We start from the raw sequence: 16,010 nt of genomic DNA on the forward strand, positions 1-16,010 counted from the left end.
TGGCTTGTTCCTGAGCTTTGCCTTAGACTTGTCCTCTGCATTAAATTCACATTAAGTTTTCAGACTTGAAAGAAAAATCACAGTCATGCCACATACTGCTTTTAAGAAAAATCAGTCTCCGGTCCTTATTTATGAGCCTGGAAGAGTGTGTTGAGTGTTAACTTCATTTAATGGAGTTTCACTCATCTGATTTGAATTTGTTCCTGCTGTGGCTGAGAGAACTCTGCCTCTTGCTGTTTTGTTAATGTCCATTCTCAGTCACTCAGGATATGAAAATCTGCAAGTGTTACTTTACATAACTTACAATTATCGCTGTCATCTACCCTTTGAAGGATATAGTTCAGCACTTCACATTGCTTTTTATTGCAGCTTTGACATCAAGAATACTCAAAATATGCTTGAAGCTTGGTACTGCTTATTTATAAACCTTGTGTTCTGATGCTCCTAAATTTGTTTGGGTTTGTTGGTTTGGTGTTTTTTTTGTTTTGCTTTGTGTTTTAGTGTGACCTGGGAATTTCAAAAAATAACTGGTATTTTAAGAGTTTTCAAATTCAAAAACTTGCTATTCAACATGATCAAATATCAGCATTTTTTTTCTGCTTCTATGTGTGCACTTTTTGCATATATGAAAATCAGTTGGCAGGGAGTTGTGTGTAGGTAGATGGATACTTTGGTTCTGTTTACTCCCTCGGACTGCTCAGTGTTTTCTGTGATCTTTGGTAGGAGTCTGTGGGTGCTCAGTGCTTCTGAAGACTGAGGTATTTTTAAGGCTTGTGGTTTTGATCTGAAAGCCTGTTTTGTTTTGCAGAGCTCTTTTGTGTATTTACAGCTAAAATTATCCTTTGGGTGGGTGACCTGTTTGTGAATTTTCAAGTATCTTCCTAGCACAGATCCCTATCTTTGAAGCTGTTTTCTAGGGGCTCAGTGGCTCACCTGATGAGCAGGATGGGACAGAACTCAGGATGCATAATTCAGGTGTGGTAACTACAGCCAAGACTTGGACACGGGAAGTGTTTTCCCTATTAAACCATTAAAAAGAAAAAGCAGCTAGATAGAGAGGTGTCTTCACCCTCCTACCTGTCAGAACCCTGAGGAGATCTCACAGATGCTTTGTTGATTACCACTTGATCTATTTAAAAGTGGATTTCTGGGGTATGGAACACAATGAATTCCATCCTGTATCTTTCTGTGGTTTTGTGGGGTATGTTGCGTATTGTCTGTCCTAGGAAATGCCCGGTAAAAAGAAATGTTTCAACTTGAAATATTCCACACTCTGGACGTGTCTATTCCTGTCAATAGCAGTAGCTTCTCCAGAGAGATGGCAGAGCTTGTTTTTAAATTTTTTCATTTCAATAAAGCACAGATGTACTTAGACCAGTGTCTCTTGTTGGGCTGCCTGCTCTCAGGGATATTGATGGATTGTACAATTTGTGGATAGCTTTTAGAAACCTTGAATCAACAGTTACCTGCTAAACCAGTAATGTAAGCCATAGCTTTTAGAAGTGGCTTTCTCATATGAACTGCAGTAAGTCTTAAAAGTAACTTCTAGTAAAATGATTATTCAAACAATAACTACAAACTTCTGCTTTTTCTAAAGCAGGGTAGATGTGTGCATGTGTGCATTTAAGTACAGGTATGTTGCACATTTTTGAAGCGGAAAACTTCAAAGTTGTTGCTTTCTTTCTGTTCCACAGGAAGAACTGTGCATCTTTATTTTGGGCCTTTGTGCAAAAATTAACTTTATAGGTTGAGTTTCACAGTAGTATGAGTCTGAAAAGGATCAGCATAAATGCAAAGCTTTTTTGCTTTGAACTTTTGTCTTATCAAATGGGAGTTTGCCAAATTTTCTCCATCTGCTAGCCAATGGCTGGGTATGCCCTTGTTCCTGCTTTGTGAGGAGCTCCTAGTAACAGCCCCAGCATATCTTTTTGTTAGCTTCAATTGGCTTGTATGTAATATTCTTTATATCTGGAAGTAAGTTTTTTAAATGTTAGCTGTAATTAAAAATTTGTGGTGTCACATAGGGATGTTCTAGGTGAAATCTGCACATGAAAAATTTAAAGTATTTATGTACATATTTTATGAGCAGACTTGGTGTGTTTGGATTTTATGTGAGGAAGAAAGAAAAACTTCTCTTAGTACAAGCAATATTACATATTCTGGGGGGCAGAAGGGGTTCAGGAGGTCAGTTGTTCAGCAGAATGTTGGACAGGCTTGGGATTTTAGCTGGCTTGTAACTTTAGAGGTGTCTGTTTTGAAAAGCAGCGCAGGAGAACTAGGGGGAAGAGCTAGCCTGTGAATATGCCAGTCACACAGCAGCAGAAGTTCAATTGTGACAATAGTATCTTGCCTGCAGCTGCTGTAAGATTTGCTGCTCTAGGGAACTTCAATTTTTCCACTGCCAGCAGAATTTCCTGGAAGGAGCTTGCCACTTTGTAGGGCTGTTGCTTTGTTAGAAGATTTAACATCATAACCTTGATAAACAAGCCTCTCTTTCAGTGAAAGTAAGGGTGAACTCAAACGTGGAGGATTTGTGACTATGTGAATTATATTTGTGTTGTAGAGTTCCTGTTTTAAGTGCTTAGACAAAGATTTGTCCATCTGGAAAGCATAATTGTGTTAGTAGTTCAAGAATGGCAAAGATGAATTGCATAGAAAAGAACAATTCTAAAAAGTTTCTGTGCGAACTTGGTCAGGACATTGGTGAAACTATTTTATTTGAGATGTGCAATATCCCTAAATCTTAAGGAGGCAGTGCAGCAGGCACTTAAAATCCTTAGTCTAGGAAATGCATACATAATGTACTTAATTTTAATATTGTTCTTGATTTTCTTTTTAGCTTAGGGTTTTGAGTCAAATTAAAATTTTTTTCTCATTATAACAGAATGAACGTTTTTTGTTAATTAAATAATGCAGATAGTAATAAAAAAAGAGTGTTAGGATATAAACCATCCCTGGATGTGTTTAAAAAAAGATTGAGTGTGGCACTTGGTGCCATGGAGTAGCTGAGGTGTTAGGGCTGGGTTGGTCTCGATGATCTTGGGAGGTCTCTTCCAACACAGTCATTCTGTGAGGGAGAAGAGTGCAATGGTGAAAAACATATGTTAACCCATTGCTTCATTTTCTGATTTTTTAGTAATTTTGCTGGTTTCCCTTAAAATACAAGAGCTTTGATTTTACCTAATATATCTAGTTTAGATTTTGACTCTTATGTGCTGTAGACATTCTTGAGCAGCTTCAATGCATTTTCCCCAGCTTCACTGCAGGTAAATGTAATTTGGAAACATTTTGGGCTGTGTTTTGCTGCTTTATCAGCCATTGTTGACACAATGCTACGTAGTTTGATAGCTTTGTGGGCACTATGATTGTCTGATGGTTTCTTGAGACTAGTTGAATCCAGCTTCAAAAAGCAACAATTATGAATAATCTTACTTTGTAAGATACTTAAAGGAAGTATCAGCATGTTGCAATGTGTTAGTCCACTGTGGCTGCACATTTGTGTGAGAATAAACAGGACTGTTAGTTTTTAAATCAGGGAGAAATTGATCTGCTATTTCTACATAAGATTTAAATCAAGAATATGCTAGTGTACTTCTCATTTTGAGAGCAAGGGAGGCCCTCATGTGGTAGAAATTAAAATTGATATTCTCCTACTCGGACTTGAAGCAGAGAGAATTGGAAGCTCTAAATTTAAGAGATTTCCTGAATTAATATTTACCCTTAAATATGACATATCCTAGAAGTCACAGCCTTCCCCTGAAATGTCTGAGTGCACACAGCTGGGTACAAGGTGGGTTTGTGGTTTGTTTTCCCCAGAAATCTTCAAAGGACACCAAAGTATTAGGGCTGTGACTTGATTTGATCTGGACTCTAATGTTGCTGCTGTTGTCTCTCACACAGGTGATGTGCAGTTCATAGACTATGAGTACTCTGGGTACAACTACTTGGCTTATGACATTGGAAATCACTTCAATGAATTTGCAGGTAAGATTTGGGTTTCTGAGGTAAAAGTTGTCTGGTTTTACTAGAAACTCCAACAAACTCATTCTTGTGTGTTCTCTTTTTTTGTTTGTATATCTAGTTACATACTTAGAGCTGTCAGCTCATGCTACCAGAATGTGTTGATATTTTACAGGCCAGTTATGCCCTTCCTTTACAGGTCTTCTAACCCAGAAATGGAAACATCATGTCCTAAGTTCTGATAGAATTAGACAAGTTCAGAACACACAGCTTTCACCCTGTCCTTCTGTGAAGTGTCACAGAAGCAGAGACAGCCCGCTGTAGTGAAATACTGTGGGTATCACACTAGAGGTGTATGTAGTGACAGTATTCTGTGTGATTCCACAGTGCCAAATGGCAGGATTATGTGGTTTCTGGTGGTTTTGAATGTGTGCACTAAGTACTTGGCCTTCCTGAAATGAGAAGTAAAGGCTAAGACTATGTCATAAGAAAAATGTGGGATTTTAGGTATAAGGTGTTTTTATAAGAATTTATTAACTAGTTCAATTTTTTTACAGTGAATGCCCATTTCACTTACTCCATAAGGGAGAAATAACCTCAAGTGTATGCTGTAATATTTCAGAGCATGGGCCAGCAGGGAAAACCTACATAATGATTAGAGCAGATGGAAAGCACACTGGTGGAATGAAGAGCCTTAATCTACCAGTTGTTTCACAAACAATGTTAGGTTTAGATAACTTAAAAAAAAAATTAAAAAATCAGGTGTGTATTTGGTAATTTGAGTTCTATAATTGGTAATTTAAACATTTGGAAAGCAAGCTAAATTATTTTACAAAATTGTATTTGAAACCTTGATTTTTCATCTTATACTTCTGAAATCTACGTCAGTAAGAGGAATACATGCAGAAATACATTTTTTCGCTTATGAACAACAGTTGTGTTTCAGTTTTATTCTCTGTCTATCCAGTAAAAATGAGAATTATTTTTAAATCTAAAATTATGTGGATCTAACACACAAACACATTTAGGTGCTAGGAGATTGCAATGTTCATAATATAAGAATTAATGAGAATTCCCAAATTCACTGGGAGTGATAATGGAAGTGAACTGTGATCTGGGTTTGGGGATCCTAGCAGACTCCCTGTAGCCTGTGACTAAGCACCTCCAATATAGGAAGAAAAATAGGATAAAAATGGATTATGGGCTCCTAATTCTGCCAATGCCCTATGCAGGAGAGAGGCAGACTCATCTTAAGTTTTTCTTCAAAAAACTTAGTGATAACTGGATATACATCTGGAATTGGTTTGGGATATTGTGGCATACAAGGCTTTTTTCCTACAAAATATGTAATATTTGATCTATTTGTGAGGTTTTTTGTTTCATAAAGCAAATACTTTTTTTAAAAGCTTTTTCTTGAAGCCCAAGGTGTTGAATCCCAACATACAGGCAGGTTCTACCTGGCTGAAAACATAAATTTGTAATGTGGAACACACTGGTTTGCATGTGGGAAATTCTTGGCGACATGTAATTTATAAGGTCAGGTCAAAGTAACAATGTAGTTATTTGTCCACATCAATCTGTGTATTGGGTTGAGAAGGGGTACAGTAATGGACTACTAATGGTAGTACTAAAGGGTTTCTAATGGCCTTTTTGTGCAACTTAAGGTTCTAACAGTATTCTTTTCTTTTTCCTAGGAGTAAATGAGGTAGACTACAGCCTTTATCCCAACAGAAAATTGCAGGAGCAATGGCTGAGATCTTACCTTGAGGCCTACAAAGAATATAAAGGATTTGGCACAGAAGTCAGTGAAAAAGAAGTTGAAGTTCTGTATGTCCAAGTCAATCAGTTTGCACTGGTGAGTAACGAACACTTGATTAAAATATTTTAAATGATGCAGAGAAACCTGGTACTCTTCGAACAAATGTAGTTGCTATTTTCTTGATTTTGTCGTGGCATGTAAAGAAAACTTCCATAAGAAATAAAACTTGGATGTTCCATGGAAACTTGCTTCCCTGTTGCATATTAAATATTGCCTGTAGAATATTCCTAGTGAAGGAGGCACTGCACATTCAGAAAACGAGGAGATGAGCTTTGAGTGAGGATTTCTGTTGGCTGTTTGTTGGTCTGGCAAGTTTAATTTGGCCACAACTTATGGTGGATCTTAGCTGAACTTTTGCTTGTAATGGTAAGGAGACAGAAGAACAAGATAGTGCTTCATGAAGGCTTACAAACTTTAAAAGCCTTTTTAAAAATAAGACCTATAGCATTTTGTTAAACTAGAATATTTTGATTTTTTTTTTCTATAGCAGATAAATAGGTCACTCGAGTCTCTTTCTGATCTAGTTTTGCCCAGATAATGTGACAGGAAATGTTACAGCTCAAGTGCTTGTATTTTTTTTCTTCTCAAGAATAACATTCCCACCTATTTGTAGGAGGAATAAGGTAGCCACTTTGACTTTTTTAGTCCTCTTTCCTACTAATTCAAGCACGCCTCTGTTACTGTAATACCCTCAGTTTTCTGGCAAAAGCTACTATTTGCAGTGAGGGGGTATAGTTAATAGGAAGATGATTACTAAACAAGCTTTAAAAACAACGGCCTGTGTGCTGCTGTGCTTTTAAAATGTTAGTTGTTACTGTTAAAATCAGCTGTCCCATTCATTTAGGGAAGGTAGAGCTGCAATTAGGCAGGCTGCTGGTCTGTTTGAAAATATAAAGCACTGTTTTGTCAGTTTTAAACAATGGTCATAGTAATGTCTGAGAAGATAGAGTTGTGTTTAGGGAGCAGGTCAGGACTTGCCCATACACTCCCCATGGTGCACAAACACCGTGGGACTCTTGTGTCAGTTCATGTGGGAACCTCAAGGGAAAACGACGTGAAGTTAATGGACGTTGATGTAAAATGATGAACTGCAACTCTCTGGCAGAGTTATCTGAACTAGAGGCACAAGAATCACATGGACACAGATTAGTTGCTGTTTTGAGGTGTTTTCAGGTATGTCCATGGATGTCTACTAAATTCCTGGTCAAGTGTTACATGCAAGCTTCAGGAAGCCATTTAATTGATTTATATGAGCAATCATTTGCTGAAGTTCAAAGTCTGTCATTCATAACCTGGGTGTCCAGAAATGTCTTCCACAAAGACAGTGTCAAGCTTATGTCCATTATATGTTCAATTTGAAATATATTAACAGTCCTATCATTAATATAATTCATACTTTCAATCTGAAAGTGAACAGAGGCCTCCAGACTACTTCTCTGGACTCCTAATGGAAATAAGTCTGGAACAGATGAGAAATTTGTGTAAATGCTGATGAATTAGAGGTTTTCCTAAAGCATTACATATCTCTTTGTCCAACTCAGGAGTGAAAGTGAGTGTAATTATAGAGGTCTAAGGGTGAAATCAAAAATTCAGAAGGCATTTCCTGTTTGCACTTGAGTTCAATATATATGGAGTAATGCAAATTTAATTAGCAGCACTAGAGGTGGTAGTTACATTTCTGTGCATTTTTTTAGCATGGTGTACATAGTCATACAACAATCTACTTAGTAAGTGACAAAGTTTATAAATGCAATATTGTTTCTCTTGAAAATGACAGATGGGGAGTTAGACTCCAATGGATTTTTTCATCTGCTTGTAATTTATTCTATAATACTGCTTATAAATCTCTTTGGTAAAGAGAGATCAAGTAAGTACAAGAAGACTGGGTTTTGGGTGTTCTCTTAGAGCTCAAGTTTTGTGTTTGTGAGAATAGGTTTGTGTTAGGTTTAAGATAAGGTTAATTTTTTGCTGCTGAATTTTTTTCTTTCAGGCTTCACACTTCTTTTGGGGACTGTGGGCTTTAATTCAAGCCAAATATTCCACCATTGATTTTGATTTTCTAGGGTAAGTCTGCTTGCTATGTACACTCATGCAATACTAGAGGGTGGAAAGGGGTTTGTGGGGCCATTTAGTCCAACGCCCCAGCTATCAGAAACTGAGATCTGAGCAACACACCTGACCTCTGTGATCATAAAATAAAATTCAACATTTTTAAGGAAAAACAAGGCAGTAAAAGCTGTCTGTGTTTTTGTTGCTGAAAGTTCTATAAATTATGTGTCCCTGGGTTAAAATGCATGGTTTACAAGGCAAAGAACATAATGTTTCTGCGTATTAAGTGTTTCTTGCTGGGGTGACAAAGGTGTAAAAGCCAAGGTGAGGTGTGCTGTCAGATGCAAGACCTGTGTTCCTAACAGTAAGAATCAAAGATATAGTACAAAAGAGCTGGATCACTTATTGCATGGAGTGTTGATCCTGGAAGTTGCTATTCTTGTTTTAAACAATCTTTGTACCACCAATGAATGTTAAGTTCTGTTTTGGGTATTTACCTGTGTCTTTGGCTTTTTAAAATGGTCTTTCATGGCAACAAGCAGAGGAATTAATTTTTCCACTGGAGAATATTGAGCAAGGTGATAGAATTCATCATTTTACCTGGCAAAAGATCCCAGTTCAGAATTTTTTGTACTGACTAATCCAGTTTACTGAGCTTAATTATGTCAGTTTTGTGAATAAGACCGATGTGGATTCCTAATTATCTCAGGCCGCAGTACCTGGCAGTCACCACAAGATGGAGTGAAAACACCAGAGATAAGCCCCAAAAACTTGTCAGCTTTGGCACATTTGCTTTTATTATCAAGATCAAATTTCTGTGGCACTGTAGTCCATAAAGAACAACTAAACACTAAACCACTATCTCTGAAAATCCTGGAGCAGCATCTCTTTTGCAAACTGGGACTGGGAGATGGTGGAGAAGAAATACTGTAATATCATTGCTCTGTTCTTAATTTCTTCCCTTGGCAGCTGCTAAGAGTCAATTTTGGGAACAGGGTGCTGGGGTCAGTGTAATTTTGACTAGTCCTACTTTAGCATGGCTGTTGTCATGTGAAGAGTTAGCTGTTCCTAACCTGGAATGTCTCTCTCCCTTTGACCAGGTATGCAATTGTTCGGTTTAACCAGTATTTCAAAATGAAACTGGAGGTCATGTCGTTAACTCTTCCTGAGTAATGAAGAGGAGGACTCTTACCAAGTGGATAGACAACCCCTGAATCTTTTCTGAGAACAGATACTGGAAAAAAGCTAAACATTTGTTGAAGTGCTGTAATGCTCACTTGGTGGTTCTTGCTTTATAAATAATGCCTCTAGACAGTCCTTCAATGTTAAATTTATTATGAAGAACATACGTACTGCTGTTGATATAAAACAGATTAGAAACTTGCTAAATCTATAAAAAGTTGTAGAAATGGCAATTTAATCCTTCTTTGTAATTTAACATATGTTGTATATGAATTATTTATTATATGTTTAACATGATTCTGTTGCTGCTTTCATCAGTTTTTGTTAAAGTTGGGTGCAGACAGTGAAGTTGTTCCAAAGGATTCATTTAACAACTTATTTTATTGAAGTTGCTTAGCTTATGCTAAAGAAGACATGTCAGAGAATTCTTCTTTTAGAGGCCTACGAGCAAAAGGAGTGACAATAGACTTGTAAGATCTCTAGTGTGGTATAGCTAGGGAGAAGGGTTAGGATGATCTTTATTTCCCCCCTCCCTTTTTTTTTTTTTAAAGGTAGCTTTCCATATGGTGGTACTTTTCTTTTCCACAAGAATTAAGCATCTTGTTGAAATTATAAACAACATTTTGGTTTTGGTTTTTTTTTTTTTTTTGCTTATTGAGCTGTAGAAATGTTCAAGCTCTGTGACCACAAGATTCTCTGAGGATATTGTACCATTCACTGGTGTTAGATGGACAACCTTCCATCTTTAACTTCCATTGGAAAGCTGCTTGTTTATTAAGTGCACTCTTAAAATCAAAAGACCACTATTCCAAACCTCTCTTCCTTTTTGAAACTTGATTCTAGATTTGAACACTATTCTGGTGTCTGTATCTGTTGTGCTCCAGTGGCAGAATGGACTGTTGGACTGGAGATAGGAGAGCAGAGATCCTGTTGCACTGGGGAGCAAGACACAGGTTTACAGTTCCTGTATGGATGACAACTTTCTGCTTTGTCATCTTCTAACCTTGGACTCTTAAGTCTTAAATGCCTGGTCCTGTAGTTGTGCAGATTCTGGTATGTCTGGTGGTCCTTTTTTTTTTTTTTCATGTCAGCAAATTGTTTTCCAAAGCCTCCAATTTGAAGGACAGTAAGGAAAAGTGTATGACTTGAGCAGTGAGGTTTTGATCATCACACACGCTTTGTTTCTTAAGGGTATTATACCAAGAATGGTCTGGATTACAAAATATTAACTGAAAAGAAAATGTTTACCTAATGGAACAATTCATAAGTTTGTGTGGAAAAGAGGCTTTAACTCTGAAAGGGAGGGTGGGATTGGGGGACAGGAGGTGGGAAGGAACCCATAGCAGAAAACTCAAGCCCAGCAATTGCAGTTTGGGGCTAGGCAGGCATGGACTTGACTCTCATGATACTCTGAAAAACTTTGCACTTTGGTCACATAAGTGCCCACATGTACAAAGTCTGTGCATGTGCATGAACACATGCAAACACAAACTTGGGTGGGGAGTCTGTTGTACAGACTCCAGCAAAGATATTTATTCAAAATTGCTTTATGGCACATGGCAGTGTGGGTATGTGTGTATAGTACATATACACGTACATACATATGTGCTTTTCAAAAGCTTGGAGTGATTCAAGACAAAGAAAATTCATGTGAATGAAAAATCTTCACCAATAAAGACCATTTCCAATGGTATTCTGTTGTTTTACAAAAGCACAGTTAAGGGTTTGTTTTTCCTCTTGTTTGTATTAATCTCTGAATGTTTCCATTTTTTTTTTTTTTATTCAGTCAAAACCTTAAAAATCTTTATACAAATGGGAGAACTGGGAATTTTTTTCTAACTTGAAATGAGGTAACCATTTTCATTATCTGGAGGCTACAATACTGGACAAACTCTTTGATTGGAAACAAATAGGTAAAATAGACATTTATAATTTACTTTGTAGCAGTTATCAAGGATGTTGCTAGAGCTCATGAAGGCACTGAAGACCTTAATCTTCTGTACTTTCTCCCTATGGACTTTATTGACATTTGATGAATGCTGTCTTGTATTTCCTTTAAGTTCAGCAAGATGTCCTTGGAACTAAGATTGCTAAAGGTTTTTGAACTCTGTTACTATTTTCTTCCAAGCAGTGGCTTTATTTCTGATAGTGTTGCTTTGTATTTATGGAATATTTTGAAAGAAGGCTGTGAAGTTCATTTGGTCTTGGGAAATCCAACACTTGACAGATCCTAAGTTTCCCAATGGCTGGCAAAACACATTCCCCTTTCAGGTACCAGTACTACTTAGGTTTGGAGTTACTGTAATTTTTGTCAGTAGTATTTTTGTTTGTATAGCTCAAGTAGCAATAACTGCAGGAATGGAAGTTTGCTTCCGCAGAACCAAAGTTTTTCCTGAGTGCAGCTCAATCTCATCCTTGTGGAGTGAATCCTGTAAAAGCACTTTGAAGCAGGTAGCAAATAGTCCAAGCTTTTCCTGAGCCACTTTGAAGGAGCACAAGGACTGTCACAGGTTACAGTGGTTGACTTTGCAGTACTGGTCAAGGCTTTAAGTTTGCACGTTGGAATTCGCTTCAGACACTTCAACACTGCTCTGCATCAGCTTTCTCTCAGGAGAAGTGCAGGTTAAATCCATTTGTGATCAGCTCTGAGGAAATACTGTAAAACAGCAAAATGAAATGCCAGTTACCTTGAGCCTTGTTCCACATCTGTTTGAGCCAGTAGCACTCGGATATCCTCATTTCCTGAGGAATATCTACAGATGCATTAAGTTGGAAGTAGTAATTTGCATTGCAGATGATAAGGTAGCTTGAAACTGTGAATACAGGACATTCTGAATGTAAGTTAGGTACTAGAGAACATGTACTTGTTTCATTTAATTTATCTCGGTCTCTGTAATAGCAACATGAAGATATTTGAAGTAGGACAAAAAAAATGACTGGGCTCTAGAAACATCCTGTAGTAGTTTTGACTGTGACTTGCCAAGAAGATACTCTGTTGCCTTTGTTAAGTTAAGGGCATGAATGCCAAAATTAATAATTCTTGCTGTAGTTAAAGCTATATTGTAAATATAAAGAGGATTATTAATCTGGGCTTTCTTGCAGAAATAGCATCAAGTCAATAGACTGTAGTGGCCTGGTTGCTTTTGTAAAGCAGAATAGTGTGATTTTTTTTCCTTCTCATTTCTGCAGTCAGATCTGGCTAATCCAGGCCTAATTTCTTAGGTCATCCAAGCACTAAAGATTTTTGAATGGTCACTAGTCTCCTTTCACATAATTTTAAATGCCTTCATTGACATTTGCTGATTTACTTTTTAAAAGGACATATAAAATTTGCATTAACCAGGTCTGACTGTACATGTATATACAACAGTGTAAATAACCATTTGTAAATTAATGTGAATTGTACTCTATCTTGCGTTTATGTGTTATTGCATTGTATTCTCTCCTATTTTGTAGAAATCTCGATGTAAAGAAGAAATCTAACTCTGTGTGAGGACTTCTTTTGTTAAATTGATTTATAACGGAGCATAATACTTTCATGTTATCTGTTTATAGCCTTGGACACCCAGTGTCTTTTTTCCCCATTAGCTTTTTTGAAATCTTGCTCTTGGGAATGATTCTGGGAATAAAGAGATTTATACAGTACTTACATTAAGAGAAAATCTGTTCTAATAATAGGGCAAACCATGTGTCAGAGGTATATGCAGTTACCAGTGGGATAGGGAAAAAAAGTTAAAACTTTATTTAAACTTCCAAAAACATTTCCTATACATTCTTGAATGCTGTTGACTTCTAAACTAAGGGTGTTGGGTTGAAGCACTCCTGAAGAGTGTGTTGCCATAGGGGCACTGATTGAGGTAGCTGTGATAGGAGTCCCTCAAATGTTTTTGGTGGATATAGCCTTCTAATAGGATTAGTTGCTAACTTTTAAGTGCTTATATTGAGTGCCCAAATCACTCATACAGTTCTGCCAGTTAATTTACTTCAACATTAGAACTATTGGTACTCAGAGTATTTAAAACTTATAGTGGACATTTTTTCCCTGTGTGTGATTCCCTCTCCCTCCTCCTTGTGCCCACAACCCTACTTCTTTTAGCGTAAACATGAATCTAAAATCTTCCTTTCCATGCTTGGCTTATCACTATTTCCTTCTGGACTAAAATCACGTTCTGCTTTGTCAGTACATGTCTTCTCAACAGATTTTTTTTTTTGTGTAAGAAGTCCCTTTCTGAAGAGGCTTTTAACCCTTCAAACACAGACGAAGGTTAGTTTTTTCCCCTGGCTGTATTTCATCACTGTTGCCTTTCATTGTCTGTCATGAACTCCATTGTGTCTTTCAAGCTGTTGGTTTATTCTTCTCACTGGTGTGTTTAATACCTCGGCTGGAAAATTCTGGTTTGCAAATCTTCTTTCTCCATCTGACAAGTTGATCTTGATGCAGTTTGTACAACCTCTCAGCCTTACCTGTGGTGACACTTGAGATTACAAAGGTCCTGGGAAGTAAGTTTATCCAAGAAGTACTAGTCAAGAGGAGGGATGGGCTTGGTAAATGTAAGTGAAAGGAAATCACTCACTTGGGAGCTCAAGTTTTTTGCTATAGCAAGGTATTGAATATGCTTGTTTACTTTCATGGTTTAAGGACAAAAGCAAATTATAAAGGGTAAAGTTTGTTTCAGAATGAAGTTCAGATTTTTTTTTAAAGCCTTTGGTAGGTAACAGAAGCTTACAAATATTCTTTTGTTGCTCATACCAAAAGAAATCTTAAAACTGGTTAACTTTTTGATTAAATAAAACATTGGTCTAAACCGCAGTGACACTATAATCTCTCGGCTGGGGCAGTCCTTGTAGTTAGCAGAGCAGGTTGACCATGTTTCATGTGTCTGTTCTAGGTGGTTGTGTGTTCCTTGTTTTCATGTTTGTTGTTATTTGCTCTGTTCTAAGATAGCTAAACTGCTGCACTTGGCAACTCTCTACTGTCATCTTCCACACCAAGCAGGTTGTACTCGTAGTGGAGCAGAAAGCATTTTTTCAGACCCTAAGGGAAATGCAAGGCTGATGTGAAGCAGTCTTGCTGACAGTTTTCCCTTCCTCTTTATGACTGTGAGTGGCAAACTGATTATTTTCAATAGCTGTGAAAGATAGAAAGACCTCTGAGCTTGTGCAAGGTAGATGTTTTGTTAGCCAAACACAGGATCTTTAGGAAAGGGACTCTCAACAGTGAGATATCACATCTTTCCAGATGGAATGTGTTGGATTAAACCAGACTTTGAGGCTTAGAGACCTTCAGTGGGAAGGAAAATGTGTAAAAGGTTTGCACAGGCTGGTAGTAAGGAGCTGCTCCATCCAAGTGAAGTGCTGAGACACTGGAAAAGTTTTATTTTTTTTATTTTTTTTAAAGTTTTTTCTTTTAAAGTGACTTTTACAGTTGGTTTGACCTGTAGAGATTGTGTAATTAGGAAACCAGTCAACCTGCAGAGAGAGGGAAGAGACTGTTCAAAAAATCATTTATTAAAGGATTTTTTTGTAGCTGATTACTTTGCAATACATTGTGTTTTGGGTCTTTCTGTGTATTTAATAGTGTGGATAGTGCTCTGGACCAAATTCTTTCATAAAGGGTTTTATTACTATTGGGAAATGTCAGAAAACTGGTGGCCAGGCTTCACCAGATGACTAAATTTTTGGTTCAATGTTTCATACTGGTTCTGCAGCCTTCTAAAGTTGTCAAGCTGTTATCAGTTTCCCTGTGGTGTAGAATTTAGTTCATGGACTTCCCAAATATCTTTGATTTGATGTTTATAGAGAGAGGACACAGAGGGAAACTTCATGGAAATACAAGAGAAAGGAAAATAAGTTACTTGAAGTCTAGCAAGCAGACTTTGTCACTAAATGCTGAAATAATTTCAGGTCCTGCATCAGCCTATTTCTGTGGCATTGCAACTGTGTTTTTCCTCTATTAAGTGGATTTGGGTTTTTTTCCCATGTAGACACCTGTGCAAAATGTGAGATGAAGGAGACCTTGGAAGAGAAACATGAAAAATACCGTATAAAACTGATAAAATATAGCATGATCTGGAGAAGAAGTATATGTTTCTAAATTTTTGGTAGTAGTAATTCTTAAGTGTTACCAGAAAATAAGTGTCCAGTCTTCAGTGTGTGAAAGTTATTTTTTTTTTGTAGCAAGTTTCCATTTGCCATTTTGTATCACATTGTAGTAGTTGCTGCTGCTGTTTCGTACTCAAGTGCTTTGAATAGTCTCAGCACGGAGAATGTATCCAATCTTTCTAAGGTGTGACTTCAAGTTTTGGTTCTAAGCCTCTTCACTAAAACCTTTTGAACACTTGCAGACACAGGGCCACAGCATATTAGGAATATATTCCATTTTGTGTAATTTTCTTTGTTACTGCGGATTTTTTCAGTGTTTTTTCAAACACAAGTCCACCTGTGAGTAAACTAAGTTCAATTTATAAAAGAGCCTTTGTCATCTTCTAGCACCATCATTCCCCAAAAGAGTCCCTATGCCTCTTGTATGTTGTGGTATTTAGGTGCATCATTTATTCATTGGAGTGAATTGTATTTCTTTTGAGCTAAATGTGATTGGAACTATTCTAAGGCCTTCTACCACTGATTAAATGAAGTAATGTACCTTTCAAAGAGATTTATATTGTGTAAATAATTTCAAACTGCAACAATAAAGTTGGTTTCTAATGGTGCTGTTAGTATATATTGTGATGATTTTGCTTTCCCCAGGTTTGAAAACTTATGATACAGAATAGTCAAGAGCTCCTCAAAGGTTTTGGCTTATGTCCAAATGCATACCTCTCTATGGAATTGACAATGCAGCTAAAAATAAATATTTTCAGCCAGAATTTGGCTTGCACAGAGTTAACTTTTTGCATATTAGAGTTTAACCATTTTGCATATTAGATAGGCTTGGTCATTATCTGCTGAAATTTAATGTAGGAGACAAGAATTAGATGGCACACGGCTGTCAGGAGCGATT

The 16,010-nt window shown here is 37.1% G+C and overlaps 1 protein-coding gene across 2 annotated transcripts in view; it reads left to right on the plus strand.

The window, feature by feature from the left end:
- ETNK1 (ethanolamine kinase 1) overlaps positions 1-15,718 on the plus strand; it is a 29,238-nt gene extending 13,520 nt beyond the window's left edge. For both annotated transcript variants that reach the window (XM_086885447.1, XM_086885445.1), the window contains exons 6-9: positions 3,901-3,984; positions 5,655-5,815; positions 7,770-7,843; positions 8,929-15,718. In XM_086885447.1, coding sequence (XP_086741573.1) covers positions 3,901-3,984; positions 5,655-5,815; positions 7,770-7,843; positions 8,929-9,001 — 392 coding nt within the window. In that variant the 3' untranslated portion in view covers positions 9,002-15,718. The remainder of the gene's footprint in view (positions 1-3,900; positions 3,985-5,654; positions 5,816-7,769; positions 7,844-8,928) is intronic.
- The last annotated feature ends 292 nt before the right edge of the window (positions 15,719-16,010 follow it).

This window comes from Cyanistes caeruleus, chromosome 4, assembly GCF_971803275.1.
Source record: "Cyanistes caeruleus chromosome 4, bCyaCae1.hap1.1, whole genome shotgun sequence".
In the NCBI taxonomy this organism is placed as follows: Eukaryota; Metazoa; Chordata; class Aves; order Passeriformes; family Paridae; genus Cyanistes; species Cyanistes caeruleus.